Raw genomic sequence first — 17,338 nt, forward strand, 5'->3', positions numbered from 1 at the left:
TACTATACAAGTACATTAAAATCTTCTTTCTTGTAGTTTGTGTACCTCTTTTTATGGGTTAATGAACAAGTACAATTATGTACTCCAAGTGTCAAAACTGTACCATTTAAAACAATTACCATTAATGTATCTTTGACCTTAATTCAGGAATCGAACACAACTTTGTTCTTAACTTTACGCCTGGTGGATATTAAGATACTCCTCTAGTGTGTCGAGGGCCCATCAAGTGCCTGTTATGGTGCATCTATGAATAAAGTACTTTCAGTACAAAAATGTCCTGCTCGTGTACTGTAGTTTTTGAGTTTGTACTTGTGTCTGTGATTACCCCCCCCCCCTCCTCCTTTGTTTGTGATGTGTAATGTGATAGTGCCCCAACTAAGCATTTACACTCCTCATAGCTGTTGTTACATGGCAAGAGCCTGTTGACATTGCAGGGTGTGCTGTAACGCTGGTGCATTAATGGGCACAGCCACAGTATGTTCTCTCCCCGACCCTCCCAGTAGAAGGTGTAATTATGGTTCTCTCGGGAAAGCAGCAGGCCTCTGGGACTGGGCTTGGCACTCTGCCAGGCGGGTGGGTGGGTATTTCGAGGGGCAGCAATGAGGGTGTTGGGGTGCCAAGAGGGTTCAAAACTCGTCTCTGCCTTCTCCAGCTCCTCCACACAGTCACACGAGAACTTCACAAGAGTTTGCTTTCGTGAGGGAAACTTTTGCCTTTTTAAATGACCTTTTTTTGTTGCTCTTACTGATTAGTGGAAATGTATGGCTACTTTTCTTCTGCCTTGAAGGGACTCCTCTTTATCTGGTGAATATTGATGGTGCTTCCTGCCTCAATTCACAGCCGCTGTATTCAACCCAGCCCATCCCTCCTTGCCCTCTGCCCAGCCCCTCTCTGCATGCTGCATTCATTATGGTAATCCAAGTGTGTGTGTTTTGGAGGGAACACAATTGATCAAACAATACAAAACAATTATCTGTGTAGGGGGCTAGATTTCGAGTTGGTACTGGTAGGAGGTCAGCAGTTATGTAGTTAAAAGAAATGATATAAGATATATATATATATTACGTTTTAAGTTTAGTAAAAATCATTGACAACAGCTTCAATAGCTTAACCTCACATTATCTTCTCTGCATGCATGCCAGTTCCATCACTATATTGAATAGCCTGAAACTCTAAAGCCCACTCTCCCTGCTGTGTTTAAGAGAAGTGGCACATTTAGTAATGTGAATACCCTGTCATTTCCATTACGTATGGATGTAAGGCAGCACTGTCTTTATAGATAAAAGGCATGGGCTAAGTGTTCCAAAGATCTGGAGGGACAAAGAATGCAAAGAAGACGGCAAAAAGAGAAACGCGTTATGTAGGGAGAGGATACGTTCATTAAACTATTTAATGTGAGGAACATAACAGTGATTAGAAGAGAAAAAGTCTCCAGGACAAACTGGGACTGAAGCAGATGGCAAGTCGAGACTTAATTCTTTCTGAATTAAACCAGGAGACTTTTCTGTCTCTCTTCCTCCCTCTGTGACACTCTCCCAGTGGGTAATGGGACACTCTCTAAGACCACATGCTGGTCCACACATGTGATTAGCCAGCAGAACCAAAATAAATCTTTAGTTTATTATGGGTGACAGTGTCAGCCTCTGCGTAATAATGACATGAGACCTGAAAGAACTGTAGTGTTTGCGAAAAAGAAGGTTTAAATAAAAACTGAACAGATCTTCTCCACTTTTATTTTGATTGAACTCACCCCATGCTGAATGAAAGTAGGATGAATATCCTTCCGGTGTCTTCTTCTCGTGAGGTTTACGCAACTTAAAGCAACGCGTGATGTTGTGGAAACGTACAGTGTTGCCAGCCAGCCAGAGCCGGAATGTGACGTGTTATGTGAAGGGTGGGGCAGATCTTTTTCTGTATAGGCGTGTGAGTCAGAGCCTTTGACACATTTTTATCCATGTATGATTTTGCGGACTCGTGGCCCTGGGGTTCCTTGGATTGTGGGTGTGAAGCTGGATCTGCACAGCCTGATCCCATCTGAAACCACAGGCATTTCTGGCTCACGTCCACCTGCCTGTAATGAAATGTTTGGCAAAAACAAGGGAGATGAAATACTAAAGATGGAAGATAAAGAAATTCTGTGTATCCACTCAAATCACGAGTGCACCATTAAGCTGGAGTGTTTCCTGGTTTAAGAAAGTGGTTGCATTAGTTTTCTTTACCTAGGAGTTGTATTGATGAGTCACTGTTTCGCGTAGTTGCAGTGCATGTCAACTTGCTTGTGTGCAGAATGATTTCTTGGACCGATTCCACTTTAAAGGGCAACTTGCAGGTTGACAACCTCATTGAATCACTTTGAGGAAAAAATACATCTACTGTACACTACAGGTGTGTTCTTTTGTAAGTGTTATATGAGAGTTATAGAGTATGTTATATGAGCCAAGCTAGATCAAGTTTATTGAGGTGCTTCACACTTGAACTGTAATCTAAATGATATGACTGTTCTGTGATGAAACGCATCAATGCTGGTGTTAATATTGACATTAATTACCTAATTAAAAAGAAATCAACATGTTTTGGGTTTAAAATGGCTCAACACATCATCTGTTTTAAATGAGCCCTTAACCCTGCAAGGCCAGTGCTGACAGAGTTTACCTGTTGGGACTCATCTATGTCATAAAATGTATATTAAAAAGAGAATGGTAATGCCCTCTAATCAACTCCACACATCCATGCCTCCTCCCACCTCAGCCCCTTGGATGTTTTGCATTTCCCAACATTATGCAGTGGGCGGAGTTAGGCTCAGACCTATGGGGGAAATTGTACTTATACAATAACAAATATGGATTCCAAAGCTAGTTTTGACACTAAAGAGGTTGCAAATGTTCATGCATACACAGATGATGGACCGCAGCCTCATAGTTACGAGCCTGCTATGCATCCAAGACACCAGGAACTAAGAAACGCAACCTGCAAGTTGCTTTTTAAGAGGACTACTTGCAGTCTTGTGATTGCAGAGATTGAGGTGTGTCACATCTTTTAAATATTTTGGCAGTGGCTTCAGCAGCAGTCGCAGGAGAGTATTAGTTTCATCTATGTGCAGGCACACATGTGGAGTATCTCTAATAGGCGGATTGTTCCCGTGAAAGTGTGTGCTTATTGTCTAGACCTTTGTTCCAGATCGTTTGTTACAATGTAAATCATGCTAATGATGGTGACCCGAGGGTGTGAATTGGCATGGGGTCCCCTCTGCAGTGAGAAGAGTTTCCTGCTGGATGGTACCCATTGTGTCCATATTATCATGCTCTTTATTTAGCATGTAATGCCCACATTTATAAAGACAATGATGTTGTACTTTGATAAGGAATCAAACTTTGGCATTCAGTGTTGTCATGGAGAGTAGCAGTATAGCTTGGGAGTAAAAAACAAGTTCACTTTCATTCAATTCATACAACATGCGAGCTTCCTGTCAAAGTGTATAAATATACAGATTAAACATGTGGCTTGAAACTCTGAGGTGTCCTGCTTGTTGGCTAGTAAAACCATAGTGCACAGTGTTTTCGGTGCCTGTTTGAGTGGACTGACAGGGGGTCCCTTGCCACATGAAAGCAAAGAGAGCCTCTGCCCTGCTATTAATGATTAGACCATAGTAACATATTCCTAACATGTTTGCCCTGGTGGGGGAGATGGTTGTAGTAGATTCAGCAACACAGCAGTGCTTTGTGTGCTATTAACATTATCAAGAGCAGAGGAACATTTTGGAACAGAGCACTTCCAAAATGTGGAGTATTCAAAGTCAGTGTAGGAGATGATCGCTTATCTGTGAGCGACGGGAAGTGGAGCAAAGATGAAATGTCTTCAAACAAGGAAAAAACCTGGTGTAGCAAATGCTTGTGTACGACCTGCTCATCTGGCTTGACTAAAAAGGAAGTGGGCTGTGTTAGGAGAGGGAGAGAGAGAGCAGTGCAGAGTCTTGAAGGCAGCCTGAGGTATCTGTGATGTCAGAGAGGGGGTGGTTGAAGGGGTGTGGCCAGCTCAGCTGAAACTCTTGCAACACCTATCTGGCTGAGAACAGACAAGAGAGAGTATTGTTCGAGGAAGCTCTAGCCCTGTGGGAAAGTCAAAAGATTCAATACAATCCAAAGGGAATTCAGCAGGGATTTGATAAGTGCAAAACCCCCCTCCACGGTAAGCCTTTTCATTGTGTACAAGCCATTACCTGATTTAAATAGTCAGTGGGTTTTAATGTTTTATTTTCTCTGTGTGCTGCTCTAAATGTTCTCTTCAGTGTGGTGTTGTACCTGCTCTACAGGCAGTCCGTCACTGTGTGCGCCACACTGCTGTAAAGGAAGACATGTAATATGTTATAGTTAGTTTACAGTATAGTGAAAGTGGAGATGTGTCCGCTTATTGTGATTTCTTACCCGAGGCACAAGTGTATGATATGTGTTTGTAGTTCAGATCAGCAGTATCAGGTAAAAACACATGTTCTCCTACATTAATCTCAGCCCCACTGTTGTGTGAAGTGTCTTTTCTTTTAACCAAACAAGAGCAGGGAAGAGTTGTTCACAGGCAAGTGGCTCAGAATGTGTTTAGTGAGCGCAGTATCAGTGGAGCAGATGTTTCATCCTGACAGAGAAGCCCTGCCTCTTGTTTCCCTCCACATCAGAATGAAATGAGAAACTGGCCTGCCGCCTGGCACGATTTTGCTCCCTGCTGTTGCAGCAGTATTATATTTGGTTCTGTGTTAGCCCGAACCTACACATGACTGGCTGGCCCGCTGAGCCCCATTCACAGCTTCAACTGTTATATTGTTTCAGATAATGTTGCAAGTTAAGCAGAAAACAAGGTGCTAAATGGCGTGCCGCTGTGGCTGAAACAAAGACCGTTGTTTAAATACCTGCCTTCTGTTGCGTAGTAAATTGATATGTGTTTTACAGCCTGTGTGTGTCCATTGACATTGCTGTTAATGTAGTATGTAATGTAATTTATAATGTCTCTCATCCCCTCCCCTCCCCCCCTTTCTTCCCAACTGTCTCTTCCCTCTCTGCAGTTGTATCAGTGGAAGCAGTTAGAGAATCTGTATTTTCGCGAGAAGAAATTTGCTGTGGAAGTGAACGACCCACACAGGTCAGAGAAGGCAAAATGCTTAATCTATCTGAACTGATCTTAATAAGTTTCCCTGGTTTTTTTAAGTGTTCCCATTTTAGCCACCGCTTGGCTTCAGATGTCCTTATCCTCCACCTTACACACTGTGAAGGGCATACGCAGCCAGTGGCTCATTTAGGACACCATGTTAATGGCTGTAGCTTGTCTGTTAAATGAGTGTTTTCCTGCTGTTTAAAGGCCGCTTTATTCATCTGAGTTTGCTGTAAGACCTCTGCCCCTCACACAAGCTTTAATGTGGCACTTTTCAGCCTCCCAAGCGGTTATTAAATCCCACTGTCTGTTTCACAACAAGTTTGATGTTGCTGCTCGTCTGCGCTTCAGTATATTATTAAATAAACACCCACACATTAAATTGGACAAACATTTTCTTATCTTTGCTCAACACGTCTTTTGTTCTATCTTAATTAAAGACTTGTTTATCTACCGTCAACTGTTCAGTTTTTGTATGCAGCTGTTGAGCAGATTTGCGTCTTGGATGAGCACAAGCACTGAATGTTTGTCTTATTATCTTCCGCAGAAGAACAGTCACCAAGCGAACTTTCGGACAGACCGGTCTGGTTATTCACACATGGTATGCCAGCCACTCTCTGATTAAAACCATCTGGGTGATGGCCATAAGTCAGCACCAGTTCTACCTGGACAGGAAGCAAATCAAAGTGAGTGTCTGTTGTTTTCCCCTCACAGTTTCCCTTTACTTTGTTCACATTTCCTGCCCACTCAAAAGTCGTTCAATACTACTAGTTCTAATACTCTCTAATGCTCGAGCTGTGTGAACATCTTGCCTCATGTCTAGTGACCCACATAGGTGACAGATCAGGCTCAGGTGTGTTAGGGAGGCCACATCAAAGCCTTGATGCTGAGGGTTTATTGATTTGCTGATTTACAACATGTGTTTGTGTTCTTCTCTGGTGAGTTTGTTAAGTAATGACCTTATTATGAACCTCATTTTGGACTATAATATTTATTATCATTTAAGTGTGAGCTATGATGTTGACCTGTTTTCACCAGGCCTTTTAAATGAGCCTTTAGACGGATTAAACACACTCAGCCTGTCTTTGTCTCTGAGTTTGAATATGGACTGATTAAAGTTCTGTTTAAAAGGTTATTGTGCAAGTGTCACCGCATGCAGTGGTGACTGTTCCTCATGTGATTCACAGCCTGGGCCGTGTCCCATTCCTGTGACTTGTGTAAATAGATTGATGAAGGGATATGACAGGCCACCAGGTTTTATGTAAATAGGTTCCGTGCTGGGAAATTGTCGCGTCCTTGGTACCTCTTAGCGTGTGCCGGGCCCGCACACGCTAAGAGGTACCAAGGAGTTTTATTGCGCCTGTACATGTACATTTTTGAATTCTGAAAAAAAAAAAGAAATCCTTGTATTTATGATGCATATTTGCTGAGCATGGGGGCTATTATACAGTATGAGTGGTGTGTGATGTGCAGTTCCTGGTGGAGATGGATGAGTGTGTTGCTGCAGTCAAATGAGGTTATTCAGCCACTGTGTCTCTCAAAGGCAGATGGTGGTGTCATCCAGGAATAGAGCCCACACTGATTGATGAGAGAGCAGTGGGCTTGGAGCATGCAAATTGAGCCGCCGCTATTGCAGTGCGCTATCATTAAAATGAAGTATTCACAGTCCCTCCCTCACGACTCTTTACCCTCTTCCTCATCCCCGTTTAATCCTCCTAACTGTCTCTTCCCTCCCCTACAGTCACAGATGACCACGACCAGGAGTTCAGGAGACATCGCCATGGACCTCACAGAGATCTGCGCCCCGCGGATCACTAAACTCTCCAGCATTGAGAGCAGAGACCAGCTGATCATGGCCAGCAATGGAAGCCTCATCTCAGCTGGTATGTGGAGAGTTAATCAGCTAATGGCTTCTGTTCCACATCAGAATAATAAGTGATGATTTATTGCTATAATTTGAAGTTAATCAGATGTGTGCTTATTCCAGGTTCCGCTGAATCTGAAGTCAGCGAGGGACAGAAGAAAGAGAAAGTTGCCGAGTTGAAAAAGAAAGAAAAGGACCTCCAGGTCACTCTGACGCAGAAACTTGAGGAGCTGAAGAAGATCTGCATGAGAGAAGCAGTGAGTGTCTCTCGTTCTGTAACTTTGCCGTGACGTTTAAAATGTCAACTCTCAGCTGACTCTTGGGTGTTGTTGTCATTTGCAGGAGCTTACGGGCAGATTGCCTAAAGAGTATCCCTTGGCAACAGGCGAGAAGGCCCCTCACGTGCGACGCCGTGTAGGGACAGAATTCAAGCTGGATGACCTTTTCCCCTACGATGAGGTTGGTATAGCTGATGCTGTGATATATTATGTTATGTAACGTCACACTTTGTCACACAGTTCTTGCACCACTGTATTTGTTTACCGACAGATCGTTTGACTGTTTGAAGAGTTCAACTTGTGTTTTGAGGCTTACATTGCATAATGCTTTGCGTAAAACATTTGTTGTGAGTTGTAGCCGGTTTCTATTCACAAGTCGATTTAGTCAAATTAATTTGAACTAAAGTATATATGTGAATATGTCCTCAAACTGAAAATGAATGTTTTTAGATGAATTCCATATTGTGTTTGAAGTCTGTTTTCTACCGTCGACAGGATCTGTCTTTATTTTCGGGAAATTCCCCGTTAACCGTGTGTGTGTTGTATGTTTCCCTGCAGGACCCACATCTGAGGAATCTGGAGAGCAGGTTTGCCTTGCAGCAGAAGATAGTGGAAGCAGCCATCAAGCTATCCAACGAGGGCGACCTCGGCAAGACGGTGAAGAAAAAGAGGAGAAACAACTGCCTGGATGCGATGAGGAAGCTGGAGGAGATCGAGAAGGAGATCAACGCCTACAGGATCAGGAAAGGAAGGAAACCTACCCAGAGAGCCTCGCTGATCTTAGCAGGTACGTGTCATCAACAACTGCAGTGAAAACTCTACACCGGCTATCCTTTGTTGGCAATTCAAAGCTTGAAATACATTTTTTAGGACTGACATTTTTTGACGAATGGTAATTGATTTGAAAAGTCTGGCACTTTCTATGAAAAGTGGAATATGAGAGGCGTCTCTGAGGACCGTTTTCTGTCCTCTGTTACCAGATGATTTCAACCCTTCAGACCTCAGCTCTCTATCTGACAGCCTCACTCTGGATGATGGTAAGTGCCCAGGCATAGCCTCAGTGCTCTGTGTGCTTGTGTGCTTGTGTTCACTCCCCCCTCCCCCATCCACTGCATTTTAGATCCATTGTAACCAAGCAATCACTTGTATCTCCCAGATGATGAGCTCAGCTCCCAGAGGCAGCGCTCCAGATCGGTTCAGTATTCCCCAAGACCACACCATGCAGAAACTCTGGACATCCACTACAACAATGACAGGCGGCTCTCTGCCAATGACCAGCATGCAGACAGCGGGTATACAGCTAGCACTGACGCCTGTGAAATGTATTCATATTTGAATTTCCAATGTGTGTCTGACAGTTGTTTCTGTAGAGTCATGGAGCTAGTACAGACCTGTAGAGTAGACCCAGAGTTACATTCCTGCCAGTCACCTCCTCCCTCCTTCTCCTGCCTCTCCAACAGTCTGCCTCTTATCAACCCAATGCACCGGCTTTAAAAATAGATGGAAAAGAACATGTCGCTGCCTGTAAAGGAGCAGACAACAAAAGAAAAAGGGAAACAGGAAAGTGGTCCTGGAAACTTAGTTTAAATGGCAGCTACTTCATGACTGTTTACAAAATTATATGGCTGATGTTTTGCCCTCAGCTTCAAATATGTTTTTAAATACTTATATTGCAATAAACTCATAAGAGTATCTCAATGAGGTGTATTTGCTATTATTATTTCTGTATTTTATACAAAGATGAAAAAAGCATACTTCATATTCATCCATATATACACATGCATAGCTTCAGAGATTTAGGTGTCATAACACTTGCTGTTGCATGAAAAGATCAATGGACAATGTAATGGCAGTCATTCAGATGTAAGTGATGACTTAAGTGCTGCGTTCAAGCAAACCCACAGTGTTTTTCTTTCTCCTTTCAGTTTTGACAGCAAATGAAGAGAAGTTAGAGATGTTTATCTGAGTAGAAAAGCTTTGCCCTAAAGAGGCGAATGCCCTAAAAACATTTTTTCTTATCTGTGTTCCAGATTAAATTACGGCCAAGTCCAGGAATCACTCCACTACAATCACCGTGATGCCTTATCAAGCCACAGCAGCCCGTTTAAACCGGCTTCCAGACAGCCACGTGATGCCCGCAGCATGCCCCCCACCCCCCTCCTCACTCGCAACGCCTACAGCAGCACCCAGCTCAGGTACAGCCCTGATTCATTCGGTGTATTCCCTTTTTTATATATATATTCCTTTTTCACTCTTAAATATCTGCGCCATCAACAGCTCTTGGAGCCAGTTACACACCAGTCTTGCTGTTCACATCCTTGTAGTGCATGTGTGCGCCATTTATGTGATCGATGGGAAAACACTTCCACAAACCATCTGCTAATAACTAAATGAATGAAGACGACACATAGTAACACACCGACAGGTTTCAAGTAAATGGGATTCTTTTCACATTTGTGTTTCGCTGAACAGTTTTTAAGTGGTGTTTTTCAATTGTAGGTCAGAGGATGTTCCACAACATTTCCGCCAGCGCAGTGGTAGCCTGGAGTCCCAGTCTCAGCTGACGGAGACCGAACCTCCTGTGCCAACGTTTACCTTCTCCCCAGCCCGACGCAGCAACAGCACTGAGGTCCTCGACGACGGCTCCTCCTACACAAGCCAGTCCAGCGTAGAGTACAGCGTCCCAGGCAACCACACGCACAGGCGCAGAGCTCGCGGCCGCCACAGAAAAGACATGTACGCCAACACGGGGAGCATGCCTAACCTGGCTCAGCCGGACACCCGCTGCTACGCCTACCAGCCACGAGCCAGACCCACCACGACAGCCTATTATGTGACGGGTTATCCCAGCTACCCAGAACCAGAGCCTTACTCCAACGGAGTCTACATGTACGACAATGAGATGGAGGGACACTATAACGTAAATCCTTCATACCACCCCACCCAGACAGCTTATCACAGCCACGACATGCACAGTCACTACGGTACCGACGAGATGGACGGCATGTCACAGAACCCGTACGCCACTCTGCGGCCGCCCAGGAACCGTCAGGTTCCCCGCGGCAACGAACAGCCCGTCAAGACCGTCCAGAAGGCTCTGGTGGCCGAACATTTGAGAGGCTGGTACCAGCGTAACGCTGCACACAAACAGCCAGCGTACAACTATGACAGAGGCTCCCAGCAGAGCCTGGGCTATCAGACCATGCCTGCACCCCACAGCCACAACAACAGGAACATCTCCTACTCCTCAGGTTAGTTTGTGATGTATTATAGTTACTATTAGGGAAACTCAGATATTCAGTAAAAATACGCAAAAGGTAGATCGGCTTTAATGCTTTCTAGTCTGAAATAAGAAACCAACAAGATTAACTTTTTTGTGATTTCAGTAAAATCACCATCTACGCCTCTCGGGGACGCACCCTATTCTTTCACTAATAATGCTACATTGTGAACAACAAATCTGTTGAAATTGGCAGGAGTAGAGCTAGTTACCGTGCGCTGTTAGCAGCCTGTGCGTGGGCATCACAGTTCTGCTTGGCTAAGTAAGGAAGCTAACATTACAGAGGTTGCATTAAGTTACATTAAGTTACATTATGAAGCATAAAGCTTTTTAAGTATTTGACTGACTTTAATTTAAGTACTGACTTCGGGACGTCTGATTTGTTTTTTTCCCGGGACGATAGTAAAAAAGAGTTAATCTGGAGCCTTGTATACCGGCTGCTTTAACGAGAGAAAACAACAAAAGCACGATTGGTATCGGTCTGTATGGCTCATTGACAATCAGCAATCGGTATCTGCAGCAAAACAAATAAAAGTGATCTCTAGCATTTTATGTTGTTGACCCTGTTTTCACATGTAGGTGGGTCAGTTGCTGACATGTGCCATTTGTTTTCTCCAGTGTCCTCGAGTGGAAACTGGCACAGCCACATGAGTGGTGGTGGTGGTCTGTCGGAATACGACATGCCTGTGCATGCACCGCAGTCCTACTCTTACAGCACAGCCCCCTACAGCCACTCCGCCCACAACAGGTGAGAAAAAAAACAACTTGGCCTAAACTCAGCTCCTTATCCAATAAGCCACTCCCTGATCCTCCTTATCCCCCGAGTTAAGCGCTGCTGTTTAATTACCTAGAATGGATGGCTACAGAAAATATAAGCTGCTATTTGGTTTTGTTAACCCTTAAACACAACAATACTGTGGACTGATGTGTAGCCAATGTTACCTTTTCTTCAACTTCACCTGTAAACTAGGAAATGAGAGAATGTCCATGTGGTTAACAAGACAGCCTGGTCTGCAGCAGGATTATAGGATCTGTGCAGTCAGTTCTTCCTCAGAGCTTAAGGTTCTGCCCTCCTCCTTAATGTAACTGTCCACTGGCCCCTGCTTTCTTATAGATATGGAACCTCCCAGGTTTTTAAAGGCTCCTGGCACAGCCCTGACGGCCAGAGGCGCTGTGCCTTTTTCCCTACTAGTTCTTCCTCCTCAGCTTCTTCCTCCTCCACCTCCTCCCTGCCCTTTTCCTCCTTTCCCTCCTCCTCCTCCCCCGGCTGTCGGGTCAAACAGGTGGCCTCCAGCCCTGCGCAGCCACAATCCTCCAGAGGGCACAGGCTCAGTAAGGTGTCCTTTGCTAAAGGTAGTTCATAGTAAGTAAACAGCAACGGCCGGAGCCTGTGCGTTTGCTTCTTTCAGTTTGTCTGCAACGTGACTCCATAGTCTGCTTGTCGATGTTTTTGAAGTGCATTTTTTGAGATGTTTGACTGATCTTTCATTGTCATGTATGATAAGGTAACTGCATGGCTTATTAGAAAAAGAAAAAAAAACATGCCTGCCCTACTTCCTTTTCCAGCCGGCTATTGTCATCCAGTGGTCACATTTCTCTGCCGTGTGCTTTACATAGTTTGTTTTCCTCTGCTGTTTGCCTTCCTCTCGGCCCATGCAGAGACTCCCCGCCCATGTGCTGCCACTCATCCTTGACCTTTGCCCCCTCTCATGCGCAGATGTCCCCCAGAATTTGAGTGGCGGAGCCCTGATAGGATGGCATGCCCTGCGCGGCCTTTAGAGTGGCGTGGTGCTGTTGCCTATGCTACCGACCAAGAAAATAAACCCCCTCTCCCCTCAATTATCAGTCACAGCACAGGAGAAAGGGTGAGAGACGAGAATGTAAAACTTCCCCACATGGTTATCATGCTGATGGTGATGTGTCTTTGTATCTATGTGGCAGGCACTAACAGAAAGCTCCAAATCATTTCACACTACTGATATTTGTTTTGATTCTCTGGGTGTCTTGCGGTGGTGGGAGAGCACTTGTGTGGCAGAGGAAAATAAATGTGACCTAAGTATTGTCGCATTTGATGGCTATGCGTGTGTATAGTGTCTGTGTGCAGCTGCTGTTTTGTTGGGTGAGAATGTTTCACCCTGGGTTTACCTTCGTCTGAAACTGAGAATAATATTAACATGCCTGAAACACACATGAACACTGGAAAATGTTTCTTATTGCTTCTTTTTACTTCAGTTTCCTGTAGAGCTGCAATGATAAGTCCATCGACAGAAAAATAATCGCCAACTATTTTCATAATCGGTTAATCATTAAAGTAATGTTCTATGCAAAAATGGCAGAAAATGCCGTTTTCAGCCTCTTTCTGTTTTTATATCGTATTAAAGTGAATATCTTTGGGTGTTGGACAAGACATTTTAGTCTCCTTGCAGAAACTGTTTTCTGACATTTTATAAACTAAACAATTATTCGATTGACCTAGAAAATAATTGGCAGATTAATCGATGATGAAAAGACTAAGTTGCAGCTGTAGTTTCCTGATCTTGGCACTACAAAGCTGAAATACGATAGGATGGTTTTGACAGCCCAGGGTGAATTCATTCTAAACCCATAGCTACGTCACAATCTACATTCAGTTTGCCAAGTGTCTAATGTTTTTCACTCTTGTGTTTGTTACAGGTCCTACATAGATGTCAGCCAAATGGACTCGCACATCAGTAACCAAATGCCCTCTAACCTGCAGCCAGACGACCAGATTCAGTGGCACGAAGATTCAAAACCGGGAACAATAGTGTAGTCGCCCGTCTTTCATTGCGCTGTATGAATTGTTTCACCATGACAAGTTGTCATTGTGCCTTAGACTGCACTTACCTGGTTTTTTTCTGTACAAGGGGATCCAAAGAATGAAGGAACTCAACTTCTGTGGGATTCAGCGAGTAAAGGAAATGACGTTCTCTCGTTTTCTATTCGCCTCACTGCAATTGCCAAAGTGACCCACAACCTTGTGATCGTAACAAAAGCCCAGGTCTTCATGTCTGGATTTTGAGTGTTTGTGGTGATGATGAACTGAAACTATACCAGGACCTGCTGTGGACTGTGTGGTATAGCCACATGTGGGGATGTTGGCTGAACTTTGTGTCTCTGAAGAGATGGGGGGGGCTCCACAAACCGAGGACTAGGGCTGTCTGCGAGAGGATTACTGAGCCGCTACGAACAACGCTCTGTCACACACGTGTTTGAACACTGTAACCATGAAGGATCGGACAAGGATTCATAAGGACATTATCAAAAATGAAGGATTGAACTCATTAAAAAATGAGTCAAAAACGATGGACTCCTCCTGGCGCCTTCTGCAGATCCAGTTGTATCATAGCTTGTAACTACCGTACACTTTGTTTGTGCTTTACAAAGTATTCAATCTCTCACTGTCAGTTCTTACAATACAACTGAGCCAAATACTTCTCACCATTCTGAGTGTTACCCGAAGTCACACACTTTGATATCACTGCCACATCTGATACACACTGCAGGAATACAGAAAATCCAGTTTTTTATTTTTTATTTTAACATGGTTATTTCATCCATGCTGGACATCATGGACTGGTGCTCCCAATGTCTCAAGAGAATGAAGCTGTATGTAAATGTTGGTATTGTAAATACACTGGTTCCGTCTTTTTTTTTTTTTTTAGAACATTGTTATGTTTTTGAAAAGCATGTAATATATAGTAAACAATTGTTGTTAAGCTGGGTCTTAGTCATTTGTATAATTGCATTTGTTTGCATTAAAAACAAATCAGCATTTGAATCAGTTCAGTTTGTAGTAGGTCATATTTATACACAAAAAGATCGTTTATATCTCAATTCTGCACCCGTGTTACCTTGAATTCTTGAAGAAAACTATTTTTTTCTCGCATTTCTCCACTGAGATAAATCTTGATGTATTGAAGGGGGGGCCGTGTTGAACAACAGCAAAACTATATCAAAACATCTGTTTAGAAATTCTCACACAACTTGTGCAGTAAAATCAAAGTCTGCTCAGTACTTCACAAACATGCATTTTTACTAAAACTATTTAAAACTCTTCGGACTCTCACAGATGAGTAGTGTGCCTGTGCAAGCGTGAGGTTGTTTATGCAAAGTGTTTTAAATAGTAAGATTTTGGAAAGTAGAGAGCATACGACTGGATAAATGAGACTTGGATTTTACTGCACGAGTTGTGTGAGAGTTTGTAAACAGATGGTTTGCTTTAGTTCTGCTTTTTTAATGTGGCTTCAATTTACTTAAATTCATCAAGACTTTTCTCAGTTTTTTGATTCTCTGTCACTGAAAACAAAGCTTTCTTCAAGAATTCAAGGTAACACCTGGGTGAGTGTTTGATTAACAAATAGTCGTTTTGAATTGTTCCCTTTTTTAAAGAACAGAATCGGAATTAAATCAAAAGAAAAAAACCTAAGTGCAGGAAAACACAGGATTTAGATCCAAATCTGTTAAATTGGGTAATTGAATGTCTGTTCAGCAAATTCAATTAATGGAGTGGTGTTTAAAGAAAGTACAATGATTGTTACCACTTCAGAGGAAAAAAACCTAAAGTCTCATTTACATTTAATTGCCCTTTGTAAAAGTGGCTCAGGATGGAACATATAAATACGTTCTGCATGTATAAATGGTCTGCGGTGCCTTCAAGGAGGCAGATTATAGTATGGAAAGATAACTGCAGAGTACTGGCTACATCCCAGGTTGTTTTTTGAGCTTGTAAGAATGAATGCAGAGCTGCAATCAGTCCTGATGAGAGCTAATTATGAGTAAATGATCTGCTTTTAGAAACTCTCGTGCTGCAGAGCTCTGTCGCTCTGCTCTGTTCCCACCGCCTGCTGTGTTGCCGGGCTGGTTTTCTGTGTCCTTAAACCGTGAACCGACCTAACCAGTCTTTAAAAGCTGTCACACCCATTATGGGTTATAAACCTGTTCTTCTGTCCTCCCTGTGAATGACAAGCTTGTGTTTATAGCACCAAACCCTCCCTGTAGGCGTCCACGTTATAGCGGTCTGCTGTTAACTTGTAGATTGCGCTATAACCCTTCACCTCCTTTTCCCTCACTTCCTTCCCCAGCCGGGACACATTTCCTACCACTACAACCCAAGTATCCTGCCTCTGCTTGTCTCTTTGTGAAGGCCACAGTCGAGCAGCTCCACTTGCTCGCAGTGCCCCTCCGGTGGTTTGCTTCTTGAGCGAGCTCAGGGGAGGTCTCAGACACTTCCAGCTTCTCGGCTTTAACCCGAGGCAGGCAGCGCGAGAGGGGGGAGCGCTTTGTATCCAGCTGTCTCCCCCTGTCTCTGCGCCTCTGCTGCTTCACACCAGCTGCAGACAGACATCAGGCAAGGCTGCTCCAGCTGACACTCCACTGCATAAACAATGGGCTCTTATGTGCTTCCCCCTCATCTAACACACTACAAACAAAAGTGTAATATGGAGAGAAGATTAGAGTTCGGCATCAAACCGCAATTACTGCTTTGGTACTGACCAAAATGTGTCCGAGCCAATATTAAAAAAGATAACTGAAACCGTCTTCAAACATCTGGTCACATTCACAGTCTTGTTTAATTCAAAGTTTCAAAGTTGCTCTTTTAGTTAAATGATGTGTAATATAAAAGGTGTTGGTCATACTGACAAACCCACAAATAAGTGTTGCCTGACTCAGTGCACCTCAGTTTCAGGGACACTCACTTTGCCTTTCAGCCACTTTTGTAAAGTGACACGAGGCCGGGGGACAGTGATTAACATTCAGCGCTGAGCCTGGACCTCTGCTCTCCTGGCACTTTGTTTTGTTAATCAAGCGCCATTAGTCTGTTTTTATGCACTCTGGCATCTTATTTTCATTTTCATTGTGAATTACAAACTATACCGTAAGTTAAGTATCGCTAGCGTCTTTCAACTCATTGTTTTGTTTTTTTACGGCCACGCTTGTGAAACCTTGTTTCTCGCTACAGCAGGCCGCTGTTTTTGGCAAAAAGACTATTAAACCGACAGTACGCTACCTGACCAGCACCAACAGAAGACAGAGCTAGCAACTAGCTAGGAAACAAAGTAGCATCTAGCAGTTAAGGAGTCAGATATTTCCCTCAGGAGTTGGACTCATTGGACTTAAACTCATTCAGTGGACACTAATAGGACTCTAAATCAATGTTTCTGTTGCTCTGTGGTTGGTGTGTAAATAGGCAACTGTCTGCTAACAATTACAACTTTATAAGGTGATATAATGTCAATGTTATATTTACATCAAAATCCCTTACTGCTGCTTTCAGTCATCTTCAAATGAAATCCATTTAGCAGATTTTATTTAGGAATAGTAACTGTACAGGGGCTTGTGTTTCAAAGTTAGCATTTGAGACTTTTTGGTGAATTACAAAAAGGTTTGAATCTAGACATGACAGGTTTTTGGAGAGAGAATGTTTTCTCGAGGTAAGGTATTAAAATAAGTATCGTTTTGGTGTCAGTACTGAAACTTAGGTATCCAGTCGGGACTAGTATCGCAGGGACAAAGCCATAGAGCTGATGGATGTCACACATGTCAACCCTGCCAAAGGGCTCAGCCGAGCTCAGATTAAAGTGACTATGTTGTGCCGAGGCTTCCCCAGGATCAGCACACCTTGATCCAGGGAGGCATGGCTCTGACGAGCTATGAAGGGGGAATAGTTGGATTAGCTGACCGGTCACATGGGTTTATACAGACAACCTTCTATCGAGGAGGCAGTGAAAGCAGCGTGTGTGTATGGGAAGGTTGAAGAGC

General features: G+C 43.6%; 1 protein-coding gene across 5 annotated transcripts in view; it reads left to right on the top strand.

Annotated features, from left to right (window-relative positions):
- Positions 1-14,357, top strand: part of frmd4ba (FERM domain containing 4Ba) — a 47,013-nt gene extending 32,656 nt beyond the window's left edge. For 2 of the 5 annotated variants that reach the window (XM_029431390.1, XM_029431385.1), the window contains exons 12-24: positions 5,051-5,127; positions 5,684-5,822; positions 6,878-7,019; positions 7,124-7,257; positions 7,343-7,459; positions 7,837-8,065; positions 8,259-8,315; positions 8,435-8,570; positions 9,309-9,473; positions 9,778-10,529; positions 11,177-11,306; positions 11,673-11,921; positions 13,232-14,357. In XM_029431390.1, the coding sequence (XP_029287250.1) occupies positions 5,051-5,127; positions 5,684-5,822; positions 6,878-7,019; positions 7,124-7,257; positions 7,343-7,459; positions 7,837-8,065; positions 8,259-8,315; positions 8,435-8,570; positions 9,309-9,473; positions 9,778-10,529; positions 11,177-11,306; positions 11,673-11,921; position 13,232 (2,328 nt within the window). In that variant the 3' untranslated portion in view covers positions 13,233-14,357. Of the gene's footprint in view, positions 1-5,050; positions 5,128-5,683; positions 5,823-6,877; positions 7,020-7,123; positions 7,258-7,342; positions 7,460-7,836; positions 8,066-8,258; positions 8,316-8,434; positions 8,571-9,308; positions 9,474-9,777; positions 10,530-11,176; positions 11,307-11,672; positions 11,922-12,275; positions 12,424-13,231 lie in introns of those variants that run through there. The other 3 variants (XM_029431387.1, XM_029431388.1, XM_029431389.1) reach the window with 3 other exon arrangements.
- The last annotated feature ends 2,981 nt before the right edge of the window (positions 14,358-17,338 follow it).

This window comes from Cottoperca gobio, chromosome 5, assembly GCF_900634415.1.
Source record: "Cottoperca gobio chromosome 5, fCotGob3.1, whole genome shotgun sequence".
Lineage (NCBI taxonomy): Eukaryota > Metazoa > Chordata > Actinopteri > Perciformes > Bovichtidae > Cottoperca > Cottoperca gobio.